Consider the following 27,976-nt stretch of genomic DNA (forward strand, 5'->3'; position numbering starts at 1 on the left):
GTAGTTTCCCAAAACCATTAGAACCCAACCTTGAACTGCACTGCTTTACTTCTTCAGGAAGCCTATTAAAGAAAAATGGGCCCGCAAATTTGCATTCCTTTCAGAAAGGGTCAGACGATGACATGGAGTACGAAGATCTCCTCCATGCCTAGTGGGGTATCTATGACATTGACCAACCGATGGAATATCCTTCAGATGATTTACTGCAGACATTATTGCTCTCTAGATGAATATAGAAGGCAAAGTTAAAATGTTGTTCTCCCGGAAGACTCCTCTGCATGAATGGAGTGGTGGTAAGCAATTGAGGATACGCACTGCCCTTTTTTGTACGGTAAAGACCTTATCACCATGGGAAGAACCACCCCAGACTTCAATACCATAAGTCATGACTGAGAAAAAACAACCATAGTAGACTGCAACTAACATTTCCCAGTCAAGAAGAGGTTGCAACGTCCTAAGTGCATGGCAGATGCGGTTCAACTTGCAACAAAGCTGTGATACATGATTGGACCATGACAACATTTTATCCACAGTTAGACCTAAAAATTTCACAACAGAGCACTCTTCTATCTCGAACTTATTCAACGAGACGGATTCAGGGATCTTATTGAGAGTTAGGAATTGCATGAAAAAGGACTTATCGGAGTTTAGTCTAAGATTGTTCAGCGATAACCAACTTAAAAGTGAACTAACTGACTCTTCAACTCGGGATTGCAAATTGGAACATGGACCTCCAAACAGTAAGGGTGTGTCATCCGCATAGAAGATTGATTTAGCTGAATGAAGATGTGCTGATAGATCATTAATATACACGATAAAAAGCAATGGTCCGAGAATACTACCCTGAGGAACCCCGAACTTGCATTCAGCGAGATGCGACCGAAATCCTGAAATCTCAACAAATTGCATTCTATTTGAAAGATACGATCGGAACCAAGCTAGTGGAACTCCTCGAACACCATATTTTTACAGTTTCTCACAAAGAATATTGTGATTAACTGTATCGAAAGCTTTCGAAAGATCACAGAATACACTCAGGGCTGGTTTGCGATGATTGGTTGGCTATTCGTCTATACTTCAGTCAATATAATATTATTTACAAGACTATATTGTGGTTTTGAGACAGACTTAGGCTTTATCTTAGGCTTTAGTCTGTTTGAATTTCCAATCCACATAGTTACTAAAATAAATTTTTGGTGTTAAGAATGTAAAAATGGAAATAAGTAACTAAAAAAGAAAGCTACATTTAATAAAATTGTAAAAACAATATTTTCATCGTGTTAACATGTTTTTGATCTTTTACGAATGATGAACATCATTGAAAACATGAATGAAAACATGATCGAGGCGAGGAATATAAACCAAGTAGGTTCATATTTATAAAACATAATCCACTTCAAAAGAAATTCAATTAATAAATTGTATTAACTGTTTGAAACGATCAATCGGAATGGAGTCCAATTCAATTGGCGATAGCATTAATTGGATTCGATGTGAAGATTATCCTCAATATCTATTCAAAATAAATCCACACAATAGAAACAGCGAGATCTGTGAGCGGCGGGGCTCTTCACTTTTGAAAGCTTTTCACTTTGCGCCGCCATTCACGTTTTCATAACACCAAAATGGCTGCTTTTGATGCTTTGAGAATCTATCCAGCCTGATGAAAACTTCCAAACTGCTATAAGAGCGACGATTCTGACGCGATTGTCTGAGGAATTATCAGCCACGAAAAGGAAATTGTTTCTTATTTTGCGGCTTAAAAGTGGGAAGGATAGTAAAAGCAGAACAGAACAAATTGTTTTACAAAAATCTTAGATTTCTCATTGAAATTATATTAAGAAGAATACAGCGCTACACTTATGTGATCCATTTCAGGAAAATAAATATTTAAAAGAATGACAATATGGATATATGTACGTAAAATCTATTTTTATTCTTTATTAAGATTTAAAAAAATCCGAATAGAAGTGATAAAATTACGTTTTTTGTTGGCAATGTCAACGTGAGTGATATTCTATTTCATATAAAGCTACTAGAAACTCTTTAAGGGATAAAAGCTAAATACAAATGATTATGGGTTCGACGGGATTAAAAGCACATAACCTCACACTTTAGTCCAATAGGCTAAATACTAGCACTAGTCAAAACAAGGTAATCAGTATATTCATCAGGTCCTGAATTAACACATTACATTAAATTTTTTTAAATTTTTAATCTAACTCAAATAGAAATAATTTTAGCACAGTAAATTTCCCCCAAATGGTAACAATCTTGATTCAATTAATAACGAACTCACTGTAATTTTAATTTATATGTTTTACATTTTTTAAACTTTACAAATGTGTAATTGCCGTTGATTACTCTTATTAGTCAATTCAGTCTTTTAACCATACACCTATCTTAAAGAGTGACCCCTTTGAAATAGTCTGTATAACCTCAATTTTCTGTTGTGGCCTTGACGGAGTTTTACAGGTGTAAAGTAATATTTTTCAACCATACTCACCCGCCATACAGCGCACGATGGCGGGAAAGTCCGTCTCACAGTTCTCCGGGTCCTGCCCTGTCTGGCCGTCCAGGATACTCTGAATGTTACAGAAGCCCAGACATCCTGTGGATACATTGCTGGCGATACAACAGCTGGTGTAGTTGTGGTTGGCAGGATTTGTCGTGACGTCAGCGGGGTCGCTCGTCTCCACCGGGGGAGGTTGGCTAACCTGGGGTGGCTGCAGATCCGTCGATAGAACTGTAAAAAAATACACATGGGGTATAGAAAAGTTATTGAGAATACAAAATATACATAATATGGTAGTCATAATTACGTACAAACGTAAGGAAATATAAACACCACAAGAGCAACAAATAGCTCATCAATAATTTTAAAATTTGGATTGATTTAATATATTTTAAGGTCTTATCTTAGCAATCCTTGCTAAGGTAAAGCTTTACAATATCACCAAATAACTAACAGTTTCGTAAATTAAGTAACGTTTATTTCTACACGGTATTTATTTTCATATCAAGCTAAGAGAGAATATGTACACTTATAGAAAAATGTCCCCAAGAGCCAGTGTAAAACTTCATAAACAGCTTGGGACTTGGAATTATATTTTTTTGCACATATCGGATTATCAAACATAGTTAAAGTTATATGATTCCAACATGATCTGATTTATTTCAAATTGATTCCGTCATAACACTGAATCCAAATATAGCACTAGTTGACTAAAATGCCTGATGCATTTTTTGAGTACTGTATATTAAATGATCTTTAAAAACCCATTAGGGCATTCACTGAAGCAATCCAACAGAGGAATGAAGAAGAAAAGCCTGATATCAGTTTACATTTTAATTCAAAAGGTGACGAAAAGATTTGACTTAATTGTTTTGATTTTTAAAGGGCAAAGGTTAATTAATACCTCTAAATGCATTTTCAATTACCAAAAATGTGTTTAATTCATAGTGTAAACGCTGGTGGAATTTTGTTATTGAGAAAATCAGACATACACGATTTTTTCAGACTTCCTGGGGATGAATGCGTCTCCCACTTAATTCTGAGATGTTAACCACTTGGCTAGCTAAACAACCAAGCCCTTGTGCACAATAAGTGTTAGTATATGCCTACTACTACAATAATATTGTTTACTTGAAATATCTTTAATGTAATGATATAATCTTATCTAACAGCCAACCTCAAAAAAATGAGTATATACAGAGTCTCGTATAATGCTGAATTTGTATAGAACACGAGGAAACTATGTAACATATTTTGAATTGAATGTAAAGAATGTTGGAGCAGACCTGAAAGTTTGTGGTATGTCCGCACCACTGGGTTGCTGTTCACTTCGCAGGCATACAGACCAGAGTCGGCATGCTTCACGTTTTTGATAGCGAGCACCCATACCACTCCTCCTGTAAAAAAAAACAAACTGTAATCATCACCCGAATATAACCTTACAGTAAACATCTAATGTAAATCTTTGAGGAAAAATAGTAAAAAGTTCAATATGTATTTAAAATTGTGATTATTAATTGAAAACACTTCCTAAAAGTAATTATTGAAAGAAGTATTTCATTAAAAATGAAACCTTTGTGTTTTATTAAACTTATCGAGTGTTAAATTTCTTACAGGAGATGACTAACTGTAGATCTTTGTGAAAAGTCTTATATTTTTCATAGTTATAATTTGCAATCATGAAAATTAGTTGTTAAAATAATAATAATATAATACAAAATATCATACCTGAACACAAAAATCCACAATTTACACTAATTAAAATACATCCACGTTCTAAATCTTTTTGAGATCTATCATTATTTTTTAATTAATTCCCTTTGTCATTGAATATGTGTTGTGTTGCATTCTTGTTGCATTTGCTTCACCAACTCAAATATGCACATGGTATAGTTTTATTTGAACATTTATGCTTATAATATTTGTTCTTCATATTTAACTTAAAGTTGCTTAGATTTTGAACTTTATTTTTAATTAATCCAGTTAAAATTTTGTGAAAATCAGATATTTTATTTCGAGGTAAGGGTATCATGCATATTTCTGTATTTTTATGGAAAGTAAAGTATATTTTTTTCTTAAAATCTATAAGAATCCAAATGTAAATTTATTGAAACAAAAATATAACCTAATAATATATTAATTATTAATCTAGTTGCGAACTAAAGAAGGCTTAGAACACAATCTAATATAATGCAGATTGGTAAATCATTTGCTTTGCTTGTAATCAGTGAACTGCTTTAAGGCACGAATCTTACTTGATGGAAACAATCGAATGATCGCCTAGCTTGTTCTGCTCATCAGACTTGATATTGTTCATCTTCTTGTTGAATCTGTTTACCTAACGCTCCAGTTGAGCAAATTGTAGCTAGAGGTATTTGCACTCCATCAACTTGTACCGCACTCTTAGCCTATAGCAACTTTGGATTCCTGTAAATCCCTTACGAAGAGAATGTTTGAGGTTGTTGCAGTAAATAAGCTTTGCTATTTTAAATTTATATACACTTTTACTACATATTAGCTTTTGTCGAGTGGTTTTACGTGTTTAGACTTAATGTATGATCTTAAGTTTGAAGTTAAGGTAATTTTAGGTACCTTATTAGTACATTCTTTTACGAATAAAGGATTATTTTTATGATTTAGTGTCACAAATTCACCTGTGAGTTTTTTAAAAACATTTCTACGTGTGGATCATTTTAAATTAACAAATCTGACAAACAAACACAACAAACACCAAACACACACAACCAATGCAAGCTTATGTTTGCACACGGTGCTTATGTTTTTCAGTTTTTTACACCATTTTAAAGTGTATTAACTGGAGAAGATTAAAGTAATATTTGATACTCTTTATAGTCTAGTGTAGTATGGAAAAAGTTATTGAATATTTCTAAAAAATCACAAATTCAAAATTTCATTGCAGAATAACGGCTTATAAAGATGATTAATCTCAATGACTCTATACTATTTTCATTGATAGTTTAACGAGTAATCTTAAAAAATGAAAAAAATCTGTACTAATAGCGATATGATCAAAGAAAATACAAATATTTGGAAAAAACGTAATTCGTTTGCCATCCCCTACCTGTTAGGTTATGAGAATTAAAATAGGTAATATTCAGCTTCCAATAAAAAAACAAAACACAAAAAAAACTCACACGTCTAGTATTTTAAAACTAACTACATTCCAACCAGTATATTTAAAATTTTTAGGAAAATTAAATAGTTGTAAATAAAAGAGGGAAAGTGTTAAGAAATTAGCATTTTACTGGTATTGAAAATTACTTTTATCTTATTTGTTTATTTGTTATCAAAGTAATGATGATTTACTCCGCATAATTTATAATACTTTTAGTAAAATAGAAATGTGAGTATATTTCCCAATAGTATAATTGCTTCTTTCCTGTTAAAGGGAACATTCATTATTATCGATGATTTTTTTTTTCTCGATATATCGATGTTTTTGTTTTCCGATCCATTACAAATTGTCAACAACAACTAACTGATCTTGTTTAGGCTAAAATAGTCCATTATTTGGATTAAGAAATGAGACTGTTTCTAAGCTAACCTAACATAACCAACCAAACTTGCTGTACCATTTAAAAATTCCGTTTGGGTTTGAATATAAAAGGCAATTTATAAACACGGAATTTTTAAATGTTTCAGCTAGTTTGGTTAGTTATGTTAGGTTATTTTTTTTAGAACAGTTTCATTTCATTAATGTTTGTTGATACTGAACAATATTTTTCGTAGTTGTCAGCTGATATGTTTCAATTTGTTAATATCGATATATCGAGAAAAAAATCATCGATATTAATGAATGTTCCCTTTAACAGGAAAGCACCGCATAATTATATTACTAATAATCATTATTTGATTATCAAGTGCATAATACTACTAAATACTTTTCCCTCTGACTCACCCTTACCCTCATCATGCAGCACGGATATCCGATGGTCCAGGGTGACTCTGGAGTGTCCTACGGTCAAGATCTTCCACCTCCTGGTGTCCTGGTCCTCTCGCTTCCACACGACGCTGTTGTTGCCAATGTCCCTGACCACGCAGGTGACTAGGGCGTCGTCTCCCTGATACACATGGACGGGGTGAGGCGAGCTCTCTCCTCTAGGCCCGCCGTCTCCAACTGAAACAAGTACAGTGTTACAAGTCTGAGTTAAGTTTAGTTTATTCATGTTAAAGCTTTCCGGAATTGGTAATCAATTATAACAGGTTACGTACCTTGACGTCCACAATTCCTTAGGTGGTATCCGTTGACTAGTTTCGACTACTACGTAGTCATTATCAAAAATGGAACGTTAAAATATTACATTTAACATTTAACAATTATGTTGGCAACATAAGTCCTGGAGGCACAGCTGATAAATGGAATGGAGTGGGGTAAATAGTCATCGTCGTCGACCAGTTCAGTGACGTGTGCCGGCCTGCCAATTATGTTAAATGTCTACCGTGTTCGTGTTATGTTTGTTTTGTACCGCTTGTACCCACTTTGCAGTACAACTTAAATTTACATTGATAAAATAAAATAAAATACTCTTCTTCAGGATTCATCAAATAAAAACTTCTTAATTCAAATACAATAATACTTCGGTTTATTAAATGCTCATTTTCAGAATACATAAATTGGTACCAAAATAGAAGTACAAGAATAAAACCCTGAAAACAAACAATTGATTTAATATTCTCTAGATATTTAATTTGATAGTTTCTTTTTAGAAATTCTTTTAAAGACAAATTTATTGACTATACATAATTAATCAGAATTAAACTTTTATTTTTGAGCAAGTTCTTTAACGTTTTACAATTTTTAACGAAAGGTTTTAATTATTTTAAAAAATCGTACTGGTTGGCAAGGCAAGATTAATTTGGTTCTAATTAATAAAAATAAATTTACTCACCCAATTGGGGTTTAACCAAACACACTACATAAAAAGGCACAACTGAAAGATTTTACTTAATTGCAGATGAAACAAGAACGAACTAAGACCGAGACACGTGGTAACCGGGCTCATATACGCGGAAGATCAGCTTCCAGAACATTCTACCAAAGATTAAATCTGATTGGCTGAAGCCATCCTTGCCTTGCCATTACATGTTTTGCTACTCTCGACTTGCAATTTATTGAAATATTGTACAATATGGTACGGTTTGTGTGATCGATGTATTTAAGATTTGACGACATTCAATAAATGTAATATTTTAACGTTCCGTTTTTGATAATGACTACGTAGTAGTCGAAACTAGTCAACGGATACCGACTAAGGAATTGTGGACGTCAAGGTACGAAACCTGTTATAATTAAGTTTATCAACCCTATACTGTAACATACTGTATATATGTGGTCTTTACAGGACAATCTTATGAATTAAAAAATGGTATGGCCTCGAAACAGAGTACCATATTAAGAGTGGCTCGATCTCCTTTAGGTGGCGTAATTTGATATGTCAACTAAGCGGAAGTTACCCTGAAGATGACACTCTAAATTGAGACCATAAAGTTGGTGAAAAAATTGTTTAACTGATTTTGACACGGTTGTTCTTCAATGACCGTAAATCTACATAAAGACTAGTGTTAGTAATAAAAAAAATTTCAAAATAATTAACGAGTTTAACCATCACTGATATACTGAACACTGAATACCCTACTTATAACCCTATAATATAGGCATATTATGTCCTGTCGCCCCCTGGATATGGATCAGTAGTGGAAATGGATGTCTAAGAATCTATTCCAATTCCGAAGGGAACCATATTCAGGAGCACGTATTTAATCATTATACAATAATTATCGTTTGCTGGTTTTGATTATCAGGTAGCTGAAATTTGGCATAGTTTCCGGGTTTTTAAAGTGTCAAATAATAATTCTCTCTAAAAACAGAGCAATGTTGGGTTTTAAAAGTACCAATTCTTGTACTAATTCATAAAAGAAGAGTTAGAAAATAACTTTAACCACATTACACTTTCAATTTAAGAAGGTTTAACTAAATAAACAAATTAACAGCCCTAAATAAAAGTCAAGTACCTATATAAAAATAGATGAATATTTTTACAGTAATAATAAAGAAATTTAATGACTATGATTGAGCCGAGAAACCAAAATTTTTATAATACAATCTCAGTATTATATAAGAAAGTGGTTAATAAATCTATATAAATCATTCACTGGACCAGATTTAACTCATGAATTCAGTAAATCCACGGTTATCCATATATACAATGGAACCTGGTTATACGACTAATGTATTCCCTCCTACGTACACGTACACTATAAGGTTATTTGTGGAACACAACGTTTAAATGGTTGAAAATCATAATATATTGTAATACAAAGTGATTTTATTTAATTTTTCTGAATACTGTTACGTTATGATACTAATTTCGTTTTGCATCATAAAATTACACAGTTATTTCAAATTGTATCCTCGTGACGATGTTTATAATAACATCTGGCTCCTCAAATTCATTAGAACGCCATAGTAAAAACTCTAAAATGTTTATAATTTTTATTGCGTGGATAACATTAACATGATTAGTTTGTTTTACAGGAAGAATATTTTAATGTTCACATATTTCAAATATTAACCGTACAATCAAGTTTTTAGACAACGACGATCTATCTAGGTTAAACAATAATGAAATGCAATAAAAATAAATTATGACACTAAACAACCGAATACACTCAAGTTTACCTGTAGTCCCGCTCAAGGAATGCAGTAGTAAGAGATGAAGTAACATGACCGCGGCAAGGTAGCGCGCAGAGTGACTATAACAGGTGATGTCTCACAGCTGGGGTAGTTAAGATAGTATTTGATGACCTTACAGTGACCTTGACAGCTCGGCTACTGACCTACCGTGTTGTGGCGCCATAGTTACGTCTCCACTCACCGTTTGTTGACATAAACCGAACATATTTAATTTGGTTGTTAGAGTATTTTGTTGATAGGGTTTTATTAAGTGTCAAAGTTTGTTATTGTTTTTAGTAGATTTTTTTCTAATTTATTGGCACAGCTTAAATATTGATATTGATAACACCCAATCTTTACAGCACAATGTGAACTATATTGCCTTTATTAGCAAATTACTTGACAGCGTAGTCTTTACGTTATGACCTACGTTATTAACGAGGTTAGGTCTAAGTTAAGCCTCTATATATTTTAGTTTTCTAATCGCTAAGTCCAAATAAACCATCATTTGCTCACTTACAAACATCATTTAATCACTTGCCTGTGGGCACAACAAATACTATAGAATCGCTATCTCCATATTTTAATAATATTTAGTTGCAGCGTGTGCTGAAACACCATTGTAAATTAAGAATGCCTGATTAAGAATTAATAGACAGGATTTATCCTAAAAATTATTGAACTGAAACTGTAATAAGAATATTTAATTTACAAAGAACCAATTAAACGTATACCTACTTTTTTCTGTTGATATCAAAATTTATGTAGCCTAGCTAAACGCATTAATTTTCCTCACACATTAGGATTATTCAGAATAAATGTATATCTGTAAACAACCTATTTCAATTTCTAACTGCAACGATATGGCAAAAACTTTTTTTCCATTAATTCACTTTTGACATTTTACTAAAGTAACAATTGGCTATGACTCAAAAACTATTAATTTTCAAGTAATGTTATAAACTTCATAGTTGAATTTATTATAAACTTTGTATTACTATTTTTAAATATGTATGCAACATGTAAGCTGAATGTATAATTAGTTTTGCAGATATGTCAGTCGTAATGAACGTTAAAAAGTAGAATACAACTTTAAAAAATTGTACGTCCAACAAACATCCTAAATACATTTGTATTAGTAATCTTGTCTGTGACTTTACTTAAATATTTATGGTGTCGCGTTGAAAATGTTAAAAGAAAAATCTACACGGAAACTACGTCATCATTTACAAGGGTGAGCACATTAAGATAACAGAAAGGCGCGTTAGCACATTAGGTCACCGACCTAAGTTACGTTAGATGATTTGAGTAGGATACAAAATTGTGAAAACTTTGCTTGCTACTTTTCTAATAGTAATACAGGTTTTAAATTATCAGAAATACTAACAATTAAATTACTGCACTTCCTCTATCTGACTTTATCTTTTGCAGTTGTGTGTAATACTTTATAACTGGTTTAATATTAAATGAAGTTATGCTTTCTTAAATTCGTTAGTTTTACAAACATATCTTGTCGAATTTACGGCTTTAACAAAAAAACGGTTTCGAAAAATATATACTGACAAGTGAATACATGACTGATATCAATTACAAATTCTCATACGCAAATTGACTACTTCCAGGGAAACATATTTAGGAATAACAACTTGTAGGTTTCAAAATAAACTGAGCAGTATGTATCCTTAATCAAACAGTATTCAACAATACACATTCATATTATTCCTGTAGTGTTTACAGTAAGATATTGTAAGGAATTAATTTTAAATAGCTAAATTGCTCAACCTTTGTTTCAATTAATTTCCTAAGTTGCTTCCTGAAAGTGTTTATTTAGTACAGTTAGTTATAAGTTAGTACCCATTATAAACAAAACTACATTTGTTATTTTTGGCATACAAGACGAATATTTCATATGGATGTGCGATCAAACAATCTCAGCTTCCATGAAACAGGTACATATTTTATACAGCGCTACACATCGTACAATCTTCAATGTTGTGTGAGGGGAAGGCTGGCTCAAATCGTCTCTATTTGTACCGTAATTGCCTCCTCGATGAATGTGCCTCAATTTGTCTGTTTCCGTTGTTCCACACGACTCCGCGTTCATCTTATACGCAGCGAACTTTCCGTTTTCAAACCAGATCCATATCAGTTCTATACATATACATTATTTTACATTTCTTACCTTTTAGAGACCTAAAATTTGAATATCTGTATGTTTGTCAACCAAAATTATTATTCATTTTCAATGTTTAGAGTTTAAGTACTTTTTAACTATTTATTACTAACCATGCAATTATATTCTACTCACCCAACTACTGTGGATTTCAGTATAAACCTAGTTATATCAGCTAGTTGAGCATAGAGCTGAAACTAGTTATTTTTAGTTTTTGAAAAGAAAACAGTTGATCAGTTATTCATACAATGTTCAAGCATCCTTTATAACTATAAAGGACAACACAATAACCCTTACAAAGATAATCTTTATAAAGATAGTTAAAGATAATAAGATGTTTATGTTAAAGATGATGTTTATATTTCACATGCTATGGTATGAGTTCAAAATGTAGCCTAATGCTATATGCTGACGTCTATAAAACAAAATTTAACACGTTACAAAACAAAATGGATGACTTGAACGGAGAAAATAAATGGCGACTTACGGGGTGAAGGCGGTAAAATGGGTAATTTGCATATCAAACTCTTCTGTGAGCATTTATAATGGTTTTAACTGAGTTTACTGTGATTTTACTGTGAAAAACCTTATTTGTTACATGAAGAAAATCTTATTTTTGACTTTACACAGTGTAATATTTTCATAAACTTTGATTAAGAATATATGTACTGTAAGTAAAATATGAGAAGATGTCATCACACTCGTATTTATTTATTTAAGGCAATTGAGCTGTTGAAATACAAGACCTTATAAAAGGAGATCAAATATTTTTTTTCCATCATAGGATTTTTCTATCCTTGATATTTTAGAAAGGAAAAAGGTATAGCGGATGAATATTGTGAAACAATTCCACAAAGTTCTAATAAACGAAAAGTAGTATAAGGAGATGAAAATTTAAAGTTTATATTAAAATTAATTCCTAAGCGTCAAAAAAACATTTTTGTTTTAAAATTTAAGTTTTAGCTTAGCTTATTTGATACAAGTTAAATCCCCACACAAATAATCTTATAAATAATATTGAAATATCAATATCAAAATATATAAGATATTGTCGGTAGATTATTTAAACGTCATGTTCTTGATCAAATGGTTAATACTAATGCTTCAGCAGAGGATTTACATCATCAAGCTGGTTGACAGATATTGATTGCTCATCAGCATCATCATTAATCATTCCGACAAGCTTCCATAAATGATTAATCTTGGTCGGTGTTTGAAATCGTCCACACATATTTAGAAAACTAAATTATGCCATTTAGACAAATCATAAACAAATACATATTAAAATAATTTAGCTACATTTAATTCGTAGTTTCGTAAGCGATTGCTTATTTAAACACGTTCACAAACACTTCGGCATGCAAACATGTAAATGTAAATGGGTAAAGGGTTCGCAACAACTTTAAATTATCTAGGGAAAAAACAAACCATTATACTATAGACAAATTTCATTTCCTATTGGTTCAGAATTTATTAAAACTTCTATATGCAATTAAATTGTAATATCATACACGTTTCGACGTGAAATCACATTTATACTGGTTTATCCATTTTTTAAATCGCCTAATTTGTTTTCTTTTGTGTGTTTTCTACGCCAGTGACAATTTTTACATTTCCAAAGGGAACGGTCCAAACCCTGGTCTTACCTAACGTCATCATTCAGTAATATCCCAATGACAAATGCCGTCTGGGCCTGGAAACGATCTTGCTTGGGAATTGAACCAGCGACCATCAGATTTGAAAGTGAGCACTGGAACCACTCAGCTACCCTTGCAATTTTAGTTTAATCTATTACAATAGCAATGCAAAATAATCAATTTATTTTAAAACTGTTAAGTAAACAAGACAAAGTTTAATACGGTATATTAAGTATGTTAGGATATAAAATACCGACAGTGGCATCGGTGTCTTGATGTAACCGAGTATACTGCTGTGTGTCAATGTAGGCGACATTGTGTCATAGTGGTAGAGCGGGGCTTTGGTCCACGAGGTCCCGGCTTCAAATACCTCCAATCACCAATTACCTATGTGATAATGTCAGGCAGGACCCTCTAGGCTAAGTCTAAAGTTATTCGTGAACGGTTTCAAGCTAGAGCGTAGGGTCCTACAATATGAAGGTGGACGTGAAAAAGGATGTGAGAGTATACACGGAGTGTCACAGACGATGTGGAATTGTGCCGCATACATTGTGGCATTGTGACACTCCATGTCGGTGTGTCACAGTGTACACATCTACCGCGACGTCGTGTGTCATGTGTATTGTTGTTCTGTCACGTCTGCGGTCGTTTGTGCCGACATTGTTAAGCCCACAAAACCTGAATGGCAATTCAAATGTTTCAACAGAATTTGGTTCTGTTTTTGTAGATTTAAAAATTTAAACGATAAGGTAATGCTGCTTAGCCATGCCATTTATTAACTCCATATTAGGTTGTACAATAAATTAAGATGATTAATAAATAACTAAGCAAATGGAATTATACGTATGTACTGTCTGTACGAAATAGTACTATTTTGTGAATTGACAGATATGAGAAAAAAAATAGTTCTAATACCCAAATAATGTTTCAAGTAAAATGAGTGTGAAGGAAAATAAATAGTTTTGCCGAAGGAAAGCCCCGGTTATCGTTAAGGCTCTACTGTGTTCGTGACAGTTGAGTGACATCAGTTTTGAAACTGTAGTTTCTCAACAAGAAATGGCCAACCAAGTTGTTTTGGGTTTGCTTGACTCGAGCTAACATTCTTTTTGGAAATTAATTAAATTGTTTTTAGTACACTCTTACTATATGTAACTGAGTAATCGATGTTGATAAAAACAGTGGTTTATTATTGATGATAAAGTTATACTACATGTTACTACATATGTTAGTATCATCCAGTAATGTTGGATTATTCAAGATCGATATGTAAATCATATACCAAAACAAATAAAGACCAATTATTTAAACTGTCACTGTCTATTAATAAATAAATTGTCTGTTGTATCTTACTAAGCTAATAAGAATTCTCGATAACTATTAACGCTAATAATGTTTTTTGAGAAATTAAAAATCTCCTTAATAACCGTTTACTGGGTATGATGTAATAAACTGTTATCTGTGTATTATGTTAGTAAGAAAGTCGTTTGTAGAAATGTTACATACAAGAGATCTAACGTAAAAGGGAGATTTTGGAGACTCTTGAAAGGGATTAAAGGTAAGCCCGATGTCAAGAGAGAGGAATGCAAAAGTAGGCAAGGGAGAATGAATTAGAGGATTAAGGGTTGAAACGCTTGTATACAACTCTTCTTCCCAGTCCTAGTCTATTAGATTATAAACGAACTATTTCTTCACTTTAGGAACCATGCTAAATAAATAGTTTGCGTAAATAAATTAGCTACTTTCACAGGGAAAGTACATTTATCACTGATTAGCCTGTTGCTCAATTAGTTTCTCGTAAAGGGAAATTGTACTTTATTGAAATATTCGTCTCAAACTAATTTTATATGAACTGTAAATTTTTCATTTAACTAAGAAAACTCTATTTAGTATTTTTTTTGTCACAATTTAAGATACGTATAAACATGAGTGTTTTACTATCAAATAAGTACATATTTCAATTTTAATCTATGTTTTACTAAATTATCAACTTTTTTACACTCACGTCAAAAACGAATTAGATGTTTTTGGAGGCAAATACTACTGCATGTAAAAGTAAAATCGTGAAAAATATGTAAAAGTTCTCTTTATTTTATTTCTTTTAATTGTAGTCTGTAAATTACACATCAGTTAAATACTCTAAAATGAGGTTTTATTGCTAAGCACTACAACAGTTATTTAATGTTTGTTCAGTTTCAGTGATAGGATTTATTAAAACATTAATAACGACATGGTTTGTAACGTTTGCTTGTACAAACGTTAGAGTACCTAAATGGCTGTATTTAAGGTCAAGAGGGTGATTTACCCCAACTCTAATACTGACTTCTAAAGTGAGCCATTAAGAACACACTCCAGTCATGTTTGATATTACCATACGGGGTTGAGATTAAAGGGTCATATATTTATCTTTGAAGTTTAAATGTGTGTGAATTTCATATGTATTTGTATCTTTGTACACAGTATGCTTGACATATTTGCTTTATTAGGTATTTTGTCATATTTACGGTAGCTCTAAACTTAAGAATACAGTGGTGCATATAATAAAATAAACCAAGTTTTAGTCTGCATAGTTTGTTTCAATTATTTAAGCAGGTCATCATGTTATAATTAGCTCTAACTTTGGTTTTATAGTGGTGTTTAGAAAGTGAAAAATATTATAACAATAAAATATACTACGAGACTTAGGTTTTAATGTAAATAATTCAACCTCCAAAGTACGATCACGTATTTAATCAGCGTCAGTTAATATGTATTTTGGCTTATTGAATTGTTACCAACGTATATTTATAGCAATCCTTTGATTGGTTGTACAAGTAACTAGTCAAGTGAAGTTAGTATACATGTATGTCGCCAATAGCATACCTATTGCATATTATTCCATGAGATTGCACGTGAAGGTTAAAAAAAAAGAATAATAAAAACATGATTTATATTCCAAACTCGTATGATGTGGCCAAGGTGGCCCGAGTTTGGAAGTGTATAATTTCTCTCTCCCTTTCTCCTCTTCAATTCAGGGCGTTGCGGTGGTAATCCCTTCGATTGGCGGATCATTTGGTTTAAACTTCAATCCCGCCAATTTCCAGGCTATAAATTCCCACAGATTGGTTCTCGTTTTCATATCGTGCTGAGTAACAACTGATCTAAGTTTTTTACTTAATACTTATGTAGGCAATCAATAGCGATTATCAGTTAATCTCCTTTTAACACTTATTAACATCCCACAATTCCATACTAGAACGCCACGTTCAAGCACAGATGTGTTAGGGTCGTAGAATTATCACATGGATCAAATGGATCAAATGAATAAATGAATATGAATAAATGAATTTATTTCCATTGAAAACAAACATATTACATGCATTTACAGTATTTGGAAATTGACTGGCCGCTTTTCAAGTAGTGCGGTCAGTTAGATTTAATTGATTAAATCAGATTAAATTGATTTGTTATTGGTGGGATTTGAACGCAGCACCTCGAGACCTGGATCTCCCTGCTCTATTAATGGATAGCCTTACTCACTTTTATTTTAAGACTATTTAATATGGGTAAATCTACTAGATTAACATCCAGGTTTGCATGTGGGTTTAACTTTAAGGCTGTAAAAATAAAATAGTTGACATACAAATAATTTATTTAGTCAATTAATTCTCATGTCATTAATAAATCATAATAATTTGAGATGGGGACGCCCTTGTGCGCATTTCATTCTAAATATGAGTGAAGGATGAGTGTACAATGAGGTGTTATACATTGTGTTTGTTACTGATTAAGATCAGCTGTTTAATTTTGCCCAATGATCAAGTACAGCTGGGTCCAGGTTCAAACTATTAAAAAGCTGACTTTTCTCAGCATCGAACCGGTGACCTTTTGTTTTTTAGTTGAGAACTATAACACCGGAGATACTCAGTATAATAAAACGGTAGCGAGCAGGTCCACTAGGAGCTCGGGACTTCATAGTCTACTAATCACCAACGGCTAAGATATATTATAACAACACGAACCAATATACCTTGCCAAAAGTATTGAAAAACGGGTGGCGCTGCTGAATTTTTATTTCAGCTGCAGTATTTTTAATACGGTCAAAATGAGAGCATTCTATTGGCTGAGGGAACACCATTACCGCAACGATACAGCTTGATGCCATCGGCCTCGGTGGTCTAATGGATAAAGTGCTGGGCTGAGAAGCCAAAGGTACCAGGTTCAAAACCTATCAGTGGCAATAATTTTTTATCTAAGATTTTTGCATTATCAGCAAGTTTGGTTAGTTTGGTTAGGTTATGACAGTTTAATTTTATAATTAAAAAAATTTTAAATAGAATTTGAGGCATTTATAATTTTATTTTATGAACAGAACTATTTTTTTAATAAGTAAACCTACATTCAATTTTTCCATTATTAGCATGTTTGGTTAGTTAGGTTAGGTTACAACACTTTAATTTTATAATTAGAAAATTAATTTTAATTTTTTATTTTTATAATATTTTTTTATTTCTTATTTTTAAATTCTCATTTTGTCCGTATTAGAAAACTGCAGCTGAAATAAAAATTGTGCGACAGGGCTCGAGCCTTGAGTCATAGATTTTCAAATAAGGTAAAACATTGGAAAAACTACAATATTTGTTTTAAATCCATTATATATATCCACTCAATAATTTCACATGTTATGAACCGCATAAGACAGGTTGTGAATACACAAGTAACCGGTTCTAAACCACGGAAGGAGACAGGAACACGGTTCATTGACCTCTGATCTGATAAGAAAGAAGCTCCTGGTTCTACAACATCCAAGGAATGCAAGGGACAAGTCATACAGGCATGTTGTTGTACTCTTTAGAACTGTGTTGAAATATACACTAAGGTAGCTAGTATTAGATAACTATCTAATCTAGGATTGCTTTTCAAATACCATAATTTTTAAAGGGTTTTTGACAAATTCTTTGAACATTTACCGAATAAAGAACTAAAGCATTTGCCTTATAATTCAGACATAACTGCATTTTTCAAGAACAACTGGTAATATTGGAAATAATATTAATTTGAAATAACAACTTCACCAATATTTCTGAAATTTTTATTTTTATGAGGCCTTTCGCCAGCCATGCTGGCTGGCATCATCAGACACATCACAAAACTCAAAAGACTTTTGAGTTTTGTGATGGGTCTGATTATGCCAGAATAGCTGGTGAAAGGCCTCATAAAAACTAAAAATTCAGAAATATTGGTGAAGTTGTTATTTCAAATTAATATAACTGCATTGTTTTATCATTAGTATCCAGCGAAGAAAGGCTACTAAACGCACGCTATGTCCGTCTCAAAATGTTAGTAAAAATAATAAACAAAATATTTTAATTAATTATTTATATGCCTGTGAATTCAAAGTATTTGTGGTTAATAAGGTTGTAAAGGGATAAATGATAAGAGATATGTGGCTGTAGCTAACCACCTAAAAACATATGTTTTGTAATTACTTACCGCCTTGTTTTATCTTTTCTTTCATAAATGTTATATTTTTTTTAATGAAAAAAATCTTATAAAATGTTCATTATGGTATTCATTTATCAATGTTCAACCTTAATAAACACACTGGTGACCAACTAAGTGATTCTAGAAGCAACATTGTAGTAAAATTCAACATCAAGTCAACATCATCCATGAAACATCAACTATCGCCAGTCAAAACAAAACCCAGGTTAGTTTAGGTCTAAAAATGCCAGACACTGAAGGAAATGTCACTGATGTCAATTTATCAACCAATTAAAATCATCTTTCGAAATTAAATGTCAAAATTCCACCATTTTGGAGAAAAATGTCAAAGTCTAGTTACGTTAAGTTGACGCACAATACTTTACTAAAAATAAAACTCAAATAAATAATTTACAGGTGGTTAGCTACAGCTCAATATTTAAAAATATGTTATGCCAATAGGCTATTCTTTTCAAATACAACAAAAAGAATACAAAAAAACTTAATCCTCAGGTTCTAGAGTAAAATATGCATTTTCAGTATAAAACGATTCAGTATTAAATACACTTAAACACATGTATTTTTATACTAAATGCAGTTTTGCAACATCAACATAATAACTGATATTTTGTACATACCTGTATATGTAAAAGACACGATCACCAGTAGGAGAACAGTGGCTCGCTCCATGCTGGTCCTGAAACATGAAAACCCAATTAGTTCAACCGTTTAGGAATGGTGGACCTAATGCATTTATTTGATATATAAATACATTTTTAAATGTAATTGATAATGTTCTTAAAATCATAATTCTTTTCAGTTAATTGAATTGTTTAGTAAAATCAAACAATACTGTTACTGTTCAATGAAATGGTGACCATACATAGTAGGTATTTTAAGCCAAGTATGAATGGAGGTGAGTGTAGGATGAAGGGCGCGATCTTGTAGTCTTGTTAGTGACTAAGGCCGACATTCCTTAGACACATCTGTTAATTTATAGCCCATACAGCTAATGGCAACTAAGGGACCTACAGTTTATAGTGGAATCCGAACCAAATTTTTCCTTGGTATATACGAATTGGTATAATTATCAGGATAGTACTGCGGATAGTGGTAGTACTCACTCGTGCGGACGTTAATCCACACCAGGGAGTATCGCATCCACAGTGCACGCCTATAAATATCCACAATTCGTGACCTCCTAGTAGCTGGATTACAGGACGACGCCACTCGTCCCATCCCAATCAAAGACGTTAGAATGATTTGTATTGTGGAAGACACGTAATATTTCAGCATAATGACAATGAAAACTGTAAAAAAACTGAATATTTTGGTAAAAAAAAAAACAACAAACAAATGGGTATTTTTAATTCAGGATTATTTTGGCCAAAAAAGTTACAATGAATGACCTAAATAGCAACGTCACCAGGATTATACCGTATGTTTAAGAAAATGATTACAAATTGAAAATAGTGTTTGCCAATGAACAAATGTTTGTCAAAACGTAACACTCAAAATGGAGTCCAGGGCTAGTAAATGGAGTTATAAAACAATAAATGGTTTAGTGGCTGTTTGAAAGATCCAAAACTACAAGTTTACTCCTTCTAGAAGCTTTGAAATACGATGTAGGAAAACATCTAGTTTTTACTAGCTATCGAGGAATAAATAAATATTCCACCAAAAAATACAATTAGTTGAAGGATACGTATATAAGACAACCTTGTAGCATTATAAAATAACTCAAGAATCTACCAATAGCTGTTGACTACAAAATGTTTTATCTCTTTTACCGACAATCTTTGTATTCAGCCGGGCTTGCTCGTGATGTTTCCTTTACAAACTCTGGCTCTAATGTATTCTAAACACAGTATTCAATCTCCGCGTCAGAGGAGACTAGCCTTCGATTTCACTCAAAATGTAAATGTACAAATTGTTCAAACAAGGCGTTGCCCGCTTGTTTAAGCGGGGAAATAAAGAAAGCTAAGCGAAAAGTTGCAATAGGACGTTTTCTCTATGAACTGTTTTAGATTAATGTATTCAGTTAAAAATCCACGAAGAAACCTATTTTACTTTCACAAGAAAATATTTTTTTTAGTTAGAAGATGGGGTTTCATTTATTAAAATTATTAGAAAACGTAAAAAAAATAATTTCAATCCAATGAATTGCATTACAAAGGAGAAACCTAGAAATGGCTCCCCCAAATACTACACTCAACGTGTTTAGAAATCAAAGTAGTTAATATAAGATGTGTCCGAACATTATCATAAAGATTCTTCCAAAAGTCCTATGTATATGGTAATATACAAAAGTATTGCATATATCATTACATATATTATACATAACATTATATGTAAATATTTTGATCCGAATATATATGTTTCTCTAGCTTCTCGTTGTATTAATACTGGAAAAAGCATACTGCACCAATCCTCATATGTAATAAGGTGTTGTATTAATAGTCAAAGGTAATATTAACATGACTTGCTAAACAAAAAAAGAAAGGAGTTTAATTCTGGTTAGCTATCGTGTTATTATATTTATAATATTTTATTCAAATCAAAAATCCTTAATTTTTAAAGTCAAACCAAAGGGCAATTTATGCTAAAAACTACTTCGTTTGACAACATTTAAAATAAAGACATGTACAACTGTTTTGGTTAATTCATTTTTCAATACGGTATGTAAAATATGTGGGTAAAGCAAAGTTTCTTAACCTACTAGTTTTTAAGAGCAATATTTTCTTTATGGTTGGTCATTAATTCTATTAACTTTAAGAGAGCTTACATTTCGTGTATATACAAGCAAAATTATTACCATACGTTATATCATAACCAATAAATTGTATGTAGCAATCTTTAATCAATACTAAACTGTAAGAAGATTTGACTCTCACTTCAAAGTCTATTGTCTAAAGGTGTGGTTTAATGGGGTATATAGCCTTACGTTTAATGAAACTTTCATGGCCTCATTTCCCCAACCTTCCGACAGCACAATCCAATTTGGTTGTTTAACTGAGCATTGAGGTGCATTAAGTATCTCAAGTGGTTTATGGTTGTAAATAAAATCTGAGTCTTGATGAATTTATCTTCATGAATCTTGAAATTGTATACATCGATTTTGAATCAAGTAGGCCTAAACTGTTTTTATTAATAATATTTTTACGAACTACTACTATTTATACTATATTTTGAATTTTTTTTTACTAATATTAAAAACTATCTATTTGTAGTTTATTATTCAAAACTTAAAATTATGATATAAAATGAGGGTTTTTATTTTAGCACTTCATCAAAACTGACGTTGAAACGTTGCAAGTATTATTGTCTCAAAAGCTTAGACATATTTTTATAAATGTTACAATATTCTATTTCAATACGTCCTAATTTGTTTGAAGACGTTATCACCTATTTTGAGAATTTCTTTAGAAGTTGCCAGGTCTAATATTTTTAGAACTGCAAGAATACAAAACACTAAAGGATGTGTGATGTTTAAAGTGGTAGAATTACCTTTTTAGAATCCAGATTTCACTGTCTTTATTCTTGAGCCATGTTTATTTATTTTGTTTTAAAGTGTCATCCTTAATACATGTTACATATTTTAAATTTAATTTAAAATACACTTTATTAAATCCATTTTGCTAGTATAAAAACTTCTGCATGAGCCCATAGGGAACTACTATTCAATGTCAGTACCACAAAAATCGAGAAACAGATTTTCATCTGAGGTAAATGAAAAGTTAGAGAGCAGGGACTATATGTCAATCCCCCTTCAATTATTGACTGCCGCAAACATACCAATACGGGAAATCTGCAGTGGCACCATATCACTCGTACAATGACAAACAGTAACTTCTATTTAGGTGGTTCTCAATTTCACACTCTATTGATTGAAATAAATCATTAAAATTCTAAAATTTGTTATCTCTTGTTTGCAGAAAAAAGATTTTCGTGTACATTTAACACATGTACGACATTTTCCAACAGCCAATACAAATTATTTTCAGCATTCATAAAAAATTCTTACTTCAAATTTTAGTAATTTATATTTCAATATTTCTATCTGTGCACATATGTAGCGTATGTTTTGACCTATATTTGCACCCATGACAAAAATAGGGCTATTACCACTGTCTCATGACACTATGTCATCCCAAAATTAAATTCGTGATTGGCCGGATTTGTACTTGTGACCTAAGAACATAAGTCATGAACATAAGCTACGAGATCAGACATGCCTCCAAGATTTATGGATAGTACGGATTTAGCTACAATTATGCGTTCCCACATTGCGTGACATAACACTTGCAAGTGAGGCACTTGTGTTAGGCAGTCAGAACAGGAAGGATCGAGTGTCCTTGTCAATTTCAATGACTGAATTGTTATTGAAGTCCTTCTATTGCGTTGTGAATGACTCTCTAGCACAACAATACCAAATGTAAATGTTTACATTGTAATGGTAAGATTTACTTAGTGTTTTACAGCTTTGCTACTAAATCTAAATGTTTACAACATTTCAGAAATATTTTTGTAAAGGTTTTTAATGCTTTTCTGTGTAATACGTATTTTTACAAGGTCTTTGGCTAATAAAAATAAAAATAAATATATTTGAGGTGTTATAATCCGTTTGATATTACTATTCTAAGCTCACTTTGCATTTATATTTAGTTTAAAAAACCTACCCCAGTATGCGCCACAGTTTAACAGCTAATGTATATAATAAAGCCAAAAGTACCCATGAACTTTTGAGAAAACTACAAGTCACACCCCCATAAACCATACACTTAAAATGTTCGTCATGACAAGAAACCTTGCACAAAACTATCCATTATTTCATAAACTGCCCTTTAAGGTTTTAATTCCTTTTTTAAGGGAACTTTCCATAATCCATATACCTAATGTTAAAAATACCTCAGCTGTACTTATTTGTTTGTATTACTGTATCCTGTTTTGTTTATTTCAGCCAATCAATAATTTTATTAATACTTATGAAGTCAAACGGGGTGAAGCCAGTGGGTAACAGCTAGTTGATTATTAATATTAATGATAATAATAACCTTTCATATGCTGAACCTTCTTAAGCTGTAGCACTACATAGCACAGAACAAAAAGATATAACTTTAGGCAACTGGTACATTCTTTATAATCGAGATATCTCCCTAAGTCAATGATACAAGACAGGCTTATGTATACTATTTTGGTTTCAAACCGTGCCATTTTCATGACCAGTAAAAACATCTTTTGAATTTAAGGATGTGATTTTCAGGTTTTCATTGGGATGGAAATCTATTAAAAATGTTTGCCTACGATATAAATGATAAGTTACATGTAATGATTTCCAAAATGTGAATTATTTGCCAACATTTAATTTTTTTATGCTGGTACTGTAGTGGCCCTGTAAATAAACAAATAACCATAAGGCAATTATAAGTTAAATAGCGTATCATTTTAAGCGTATTGTTACGATGAAAAACTTTCCAAATTGCACCTAACTTACTGTTTTTTCCATTAGTATATAAACTAACTTTTCCCATATAAAATGCATGTTAACTTCATTACTAAACATTAATTTTTTAGTTTTTTTTTAGGCTTTTGAAAGTCACACGAATTTAATTTGGGAAAATTTAGTTTTTGGTTTATTACTCAAATACTTAAGGAAATAGACAGTAGGTGTAAATTTAAAAGTTGTTTACCTTAGCAAAACACTTAAAAAGATATGCTATTTGACATTTGTTGCCATTTTTTTTTTAATTTACATGGCTACAAGCATAACAAAAGTTGTAAAAAAAATATCAGTTTGAAAATTGTTACATGTAACACATCATTGTTAAGTTGTGTTTACTAGGATTACGAATTTTCAATCAGAAAAAAAATACGTTCAGCGGTTTCGAAAATACAGGGTTTCCGTCAATGGGCGAAAGATTCACAAAAATGGCCCTCATTTTAAACCGAATTGAGATAATTGAGTTTTGTTTTCATAAAAATGTTGCTGTAAGTCTAAAACTATACAATGGGGTATAGGTTGGCATAAGGAAAATTTGAGATTCGAACCCGTGATCTTTATTTCTGGAACACTCTGTGCTTGGTTCATGTTCTAAGTATTTTAAATAGATTCTTCGTATGTGATTTAGGGGGTATGGTTTTATTTAGCGTTTCTAGGTAAAAACGTACTCCTGTAAAATTATGTGTTCGGGTGGTCTGCATCACCCATATAAGTGAATAGTTTTATTTATGTTTTAGAGATTAAGGTAGAGAGTACTTACAAGTCATTACTTCGCCTCATAAAGACATTTTTCATTTAATTTTTATTTATTTTGTTTAAATAGGTAACAGAAAGTAGTTTAACTCTCGTCTCCAAGTTGAACAGCAAATTACGAGTAAAACATGACGTAAAACAACAACTATCTGGATGTTTTGCACAACAAAGATAAGGTTTGTGTGCCATGACCTTGACTGGCCAGCATACTGAATGCTAGTCACATTAGCATCATACAACTAGACCTTGTAGTCTCTTAGAGCCGCTTGTACAAGTCTACGTGTGGTAATACACTCTTATGTAACTGAGTTGCATTCATTCATGAGATACGTTGAGGACAGTTCGGCAATAAAATGCTTAAATTAACACCATTAACTCTTCATAGGGGTGACTTTTCATAGTGGTAATTGTAAATGGATATAATTATTCTTAATACTCCTCTTGGTTTGATTAATGTATTAACTTTACTCCAAGTATTATCGTTGAGTTTGGGTACGGTAGCAGACTTCCAATCCTATTGTAAATCTCACAATTCCCGTCACCATGAACTACTCATCTTTGACCTTTAAATCAAATGGATATCTGGTGTGGTGAACAAGGTAATAATATAATAAAGGGCATGTTTCGAAACAATAATTTTTATCAGCCTAATATGCCACCCGTGAACCTATCTGTTAGTTTTTTTGTGTTTAGCTAAAAAATGGTTTTACCTTCGTCTACAGCTCAGGTAAAAGTAGACTTAACATCTATACGGAGTAGCTGTAGCAAATTTTTTTATTAAAAAGAACGTGGTTGTGTGAGCGAGTCACAGAATGGGCTAGTATCTAAAATTCTACTTTATACCTTATTTTTTGTTGCTGACCATGTTGGGGGCTCATAACAGTTGCTATAACTCATCATAAGGCATACCCTATGTTTGACTTGGTAAAGCAGTTTGTGTATTTGACAGAATTTCGTAGTTTAAATCAGTAGGTCGCTCACATCAACTACAACAATCCTGGGAACAAATCTAGTTACAAATTTATCATGGGGTTAGAATACATAGTTGTCAAAGCATCTACGTATTGAACTAGATACTATCAACACTACATAGATAGTATCTCGACCATCTACTCTTTAACATTTCGTTCCTATAAGTATAATAAGAAACTTAAGTCAAAATGATCATTGGTGTTTATTTCACAAAGAACAGTTCCTCGATTCATCTGTAAGAATAAATACATTTAAGATTCTGTACGTGAAACACACTAAACATTATGAATATGAATTTCTAATCAAGGGATACTTTTTCAATTTTTTGATTATTTTTTGAAAACCAATCTAAATTATACAAAACCTCACTTATGGTTAGCTGTTCAATTAGACATCACCCTAAATGCATCTTAATTGTCACTTCTTATGATAAATTATCATCTTAAAATATATCATCTTAATTAAGGAAAATATAACATTTTAAACGATATTTTACTTAACATCGTGAAATAAACTGTAGTTATGAAGACACTATTTTAGCTTCATAATCCACGGGATAGAGTGGCTAACAAAGCTTATGTTACATTAATTGGGAGTTGGATAACACAGGAATGCTAATGCAGGCCTCTGTATCGATAATTTGCTAACCCGTTGGTCCATTACAACATCTACATAACAGGGGCGTTGTTGGCCACAAGTTTACCTAAAGTTACAACCATTGATGCAGCCATGAATATGTAGAAGGGGTGAAAACGGTCAATTATTTATCGTGAAAACTTTACACTATGGTATTTCATACGAATTACTATCAAAGAGAGTATATTTGCATCACTATTGTATATCGAATACTCAAAGTTACCACTTATGTAAAAGTAGAGGAGGTACGCAATGATTAGTGTAAATTACGAACTTTAATTTTTACTTTCTCTTCCTATACATAGTATATGGAGAACATTTCGAAAAAATTCAAAGATAAAAATGTCAATGTAAAAAATACTAAATAGCGGATATCTAGTTAATGTGACGGGTAGTCACCAAAAATCAATCAATCGTGGCATTAACAAGTTGATTTTGGGAAAAACATTCAATCTTGATTTTCTCTTTATTTCGAGCCAAATATACCCGATGTTTGGCTGTCTACCTACGAAACAACCTGTATAGGCATTTCAACCAAATGTTTTAATAAATTTAATAGCAGCATAAATAACGTACAAATAGCTATACTAAAAGAGGTAATGTTTATATGTTTTGTTAATAATTGTAATTGAATAGTAACTTTATTTCATTTTAACAGATTTACATCACTATTTTTAAGAATACATTTAAATTAGATTATTACTGCATTTTATAAAACTAATACAAGGTTATTTGTATTGATAAGTTTGGAATTCTGTGGGTTATAATCTTGAATTCCTTGAGGAAATCCTTTTTCGTCGGAACCATCGATGCAAAGGAAATTACTCGCCGACTCTAATGTCATTAGTAGAAAAGCTTCCTGATTGGAGCTTACTAACGGTTCTTTTAGAGATAAAATTAAGCGCCCTCTGTCTTATCCATATAAATCTCTCAGTCCTGTTTTCAGATAATCATTTCTTAAAAGAAGTTCTCTTTCACATATTTAAATCGGATATTTTAATAGCAGAAAAAAATATTATTTTGCCACGATAAAGAAAAACAGAAAAACCCCAAGTTTAGAAAATTACCAAAAAAATAATACGTAAAAAGATTAAATTGTTACATCTGTTTTTTTTTTTTTTTGTGAGTTAGGTTATTGTTTATGGAAACAAAATGCTATTTACATAGAGCTATTTATTTAGTACTAAGTTCAAAGATGTAAACATAGATAGTATAAATAGTTAAGAATTCGAATTTTATTAATAGCACAAAACTGTTCTTTTACTTATATAATAAAATTGATAAAATGTTTGGTAAGTGAAACGATGAATAAACGAAAGATCCTCTTTTGTTTACATTTAGGTTTACGTAACTTTGACAGATTACTCAAATCCTGTATTCTAAATGATAAATTTACAATTGGATACAGTTGACATGATAAAGTCATCAAAATGAGTTACATTTAGTTTTTGTTGGAAAGGTTTGATTTAAAGATTGATGTATTTTATATTTTTTTTTCAAACATAGTACCAGTAATATATATCTAACGAATAATATCGTTGACTAATATTTTAAGTAACTTGATAGGCCTATTACTACACGTACTTTCACTTATGATAGTTTATTTAACATGTTGAAAGCTTGTTTATATTATATA

At 31.8% G+C, this 27,976-nt stretch overlaps 1 protein-coding gene across 1 annotated transcript in view; it reads right to left on the reverse strand.

The window, feature by feature from the left end:
- LOC128989639 (Ig-like and fibronectin type-III domain-containing protein 1) overlaps positions 1-27,976 on the reverse strand; it is a 148,336-nt gene that overhangs the window by 31,934 nt on the left and 88,426 nt on the right. The window contains exons 3-6 of the mRNA XM_054411592.1: positions 19,118-19,176; positions 6,441-6,653; positions 3,802-3,912; positions 2,507-2,746 (exon numbers count right to left, since the gene is read on the reverse strand). Coding sequence (XP_054267567.1) covers positions 2,507-2,746; positions 3,802-3,912; positions 6,441-6,653; positions 19,118-19,169 — 616 coding nt within the window. The 5' untranslated portion in view covers positions 19,170-19,176. The remainder of the gene's footprint in view (positions 1-2,506; positions 2,747-3,801; positions 3,913-6,440; positions 6,654-19,117; positions 19,177-27,976) is intronic.

This window comes from Macrosteles quadrilineatus, unplaced genomic scaffold (assembly GCF_028750875.1).
Source record: "Macrosteles quadrilineatus isolate MER2022 unplaced genomic scaffold, UCM_ALF_1.0 Scaffold_3__2_contigs__length_128488019, whole genome shotgun sequence".
Classification (NCBI taxonomy): Eukaryota; Metazoa; Arthropoda; class Insecta; order Hemiptera; family Cicadellidae; genus Macrosteles; species Macrosteles quadrilineatus.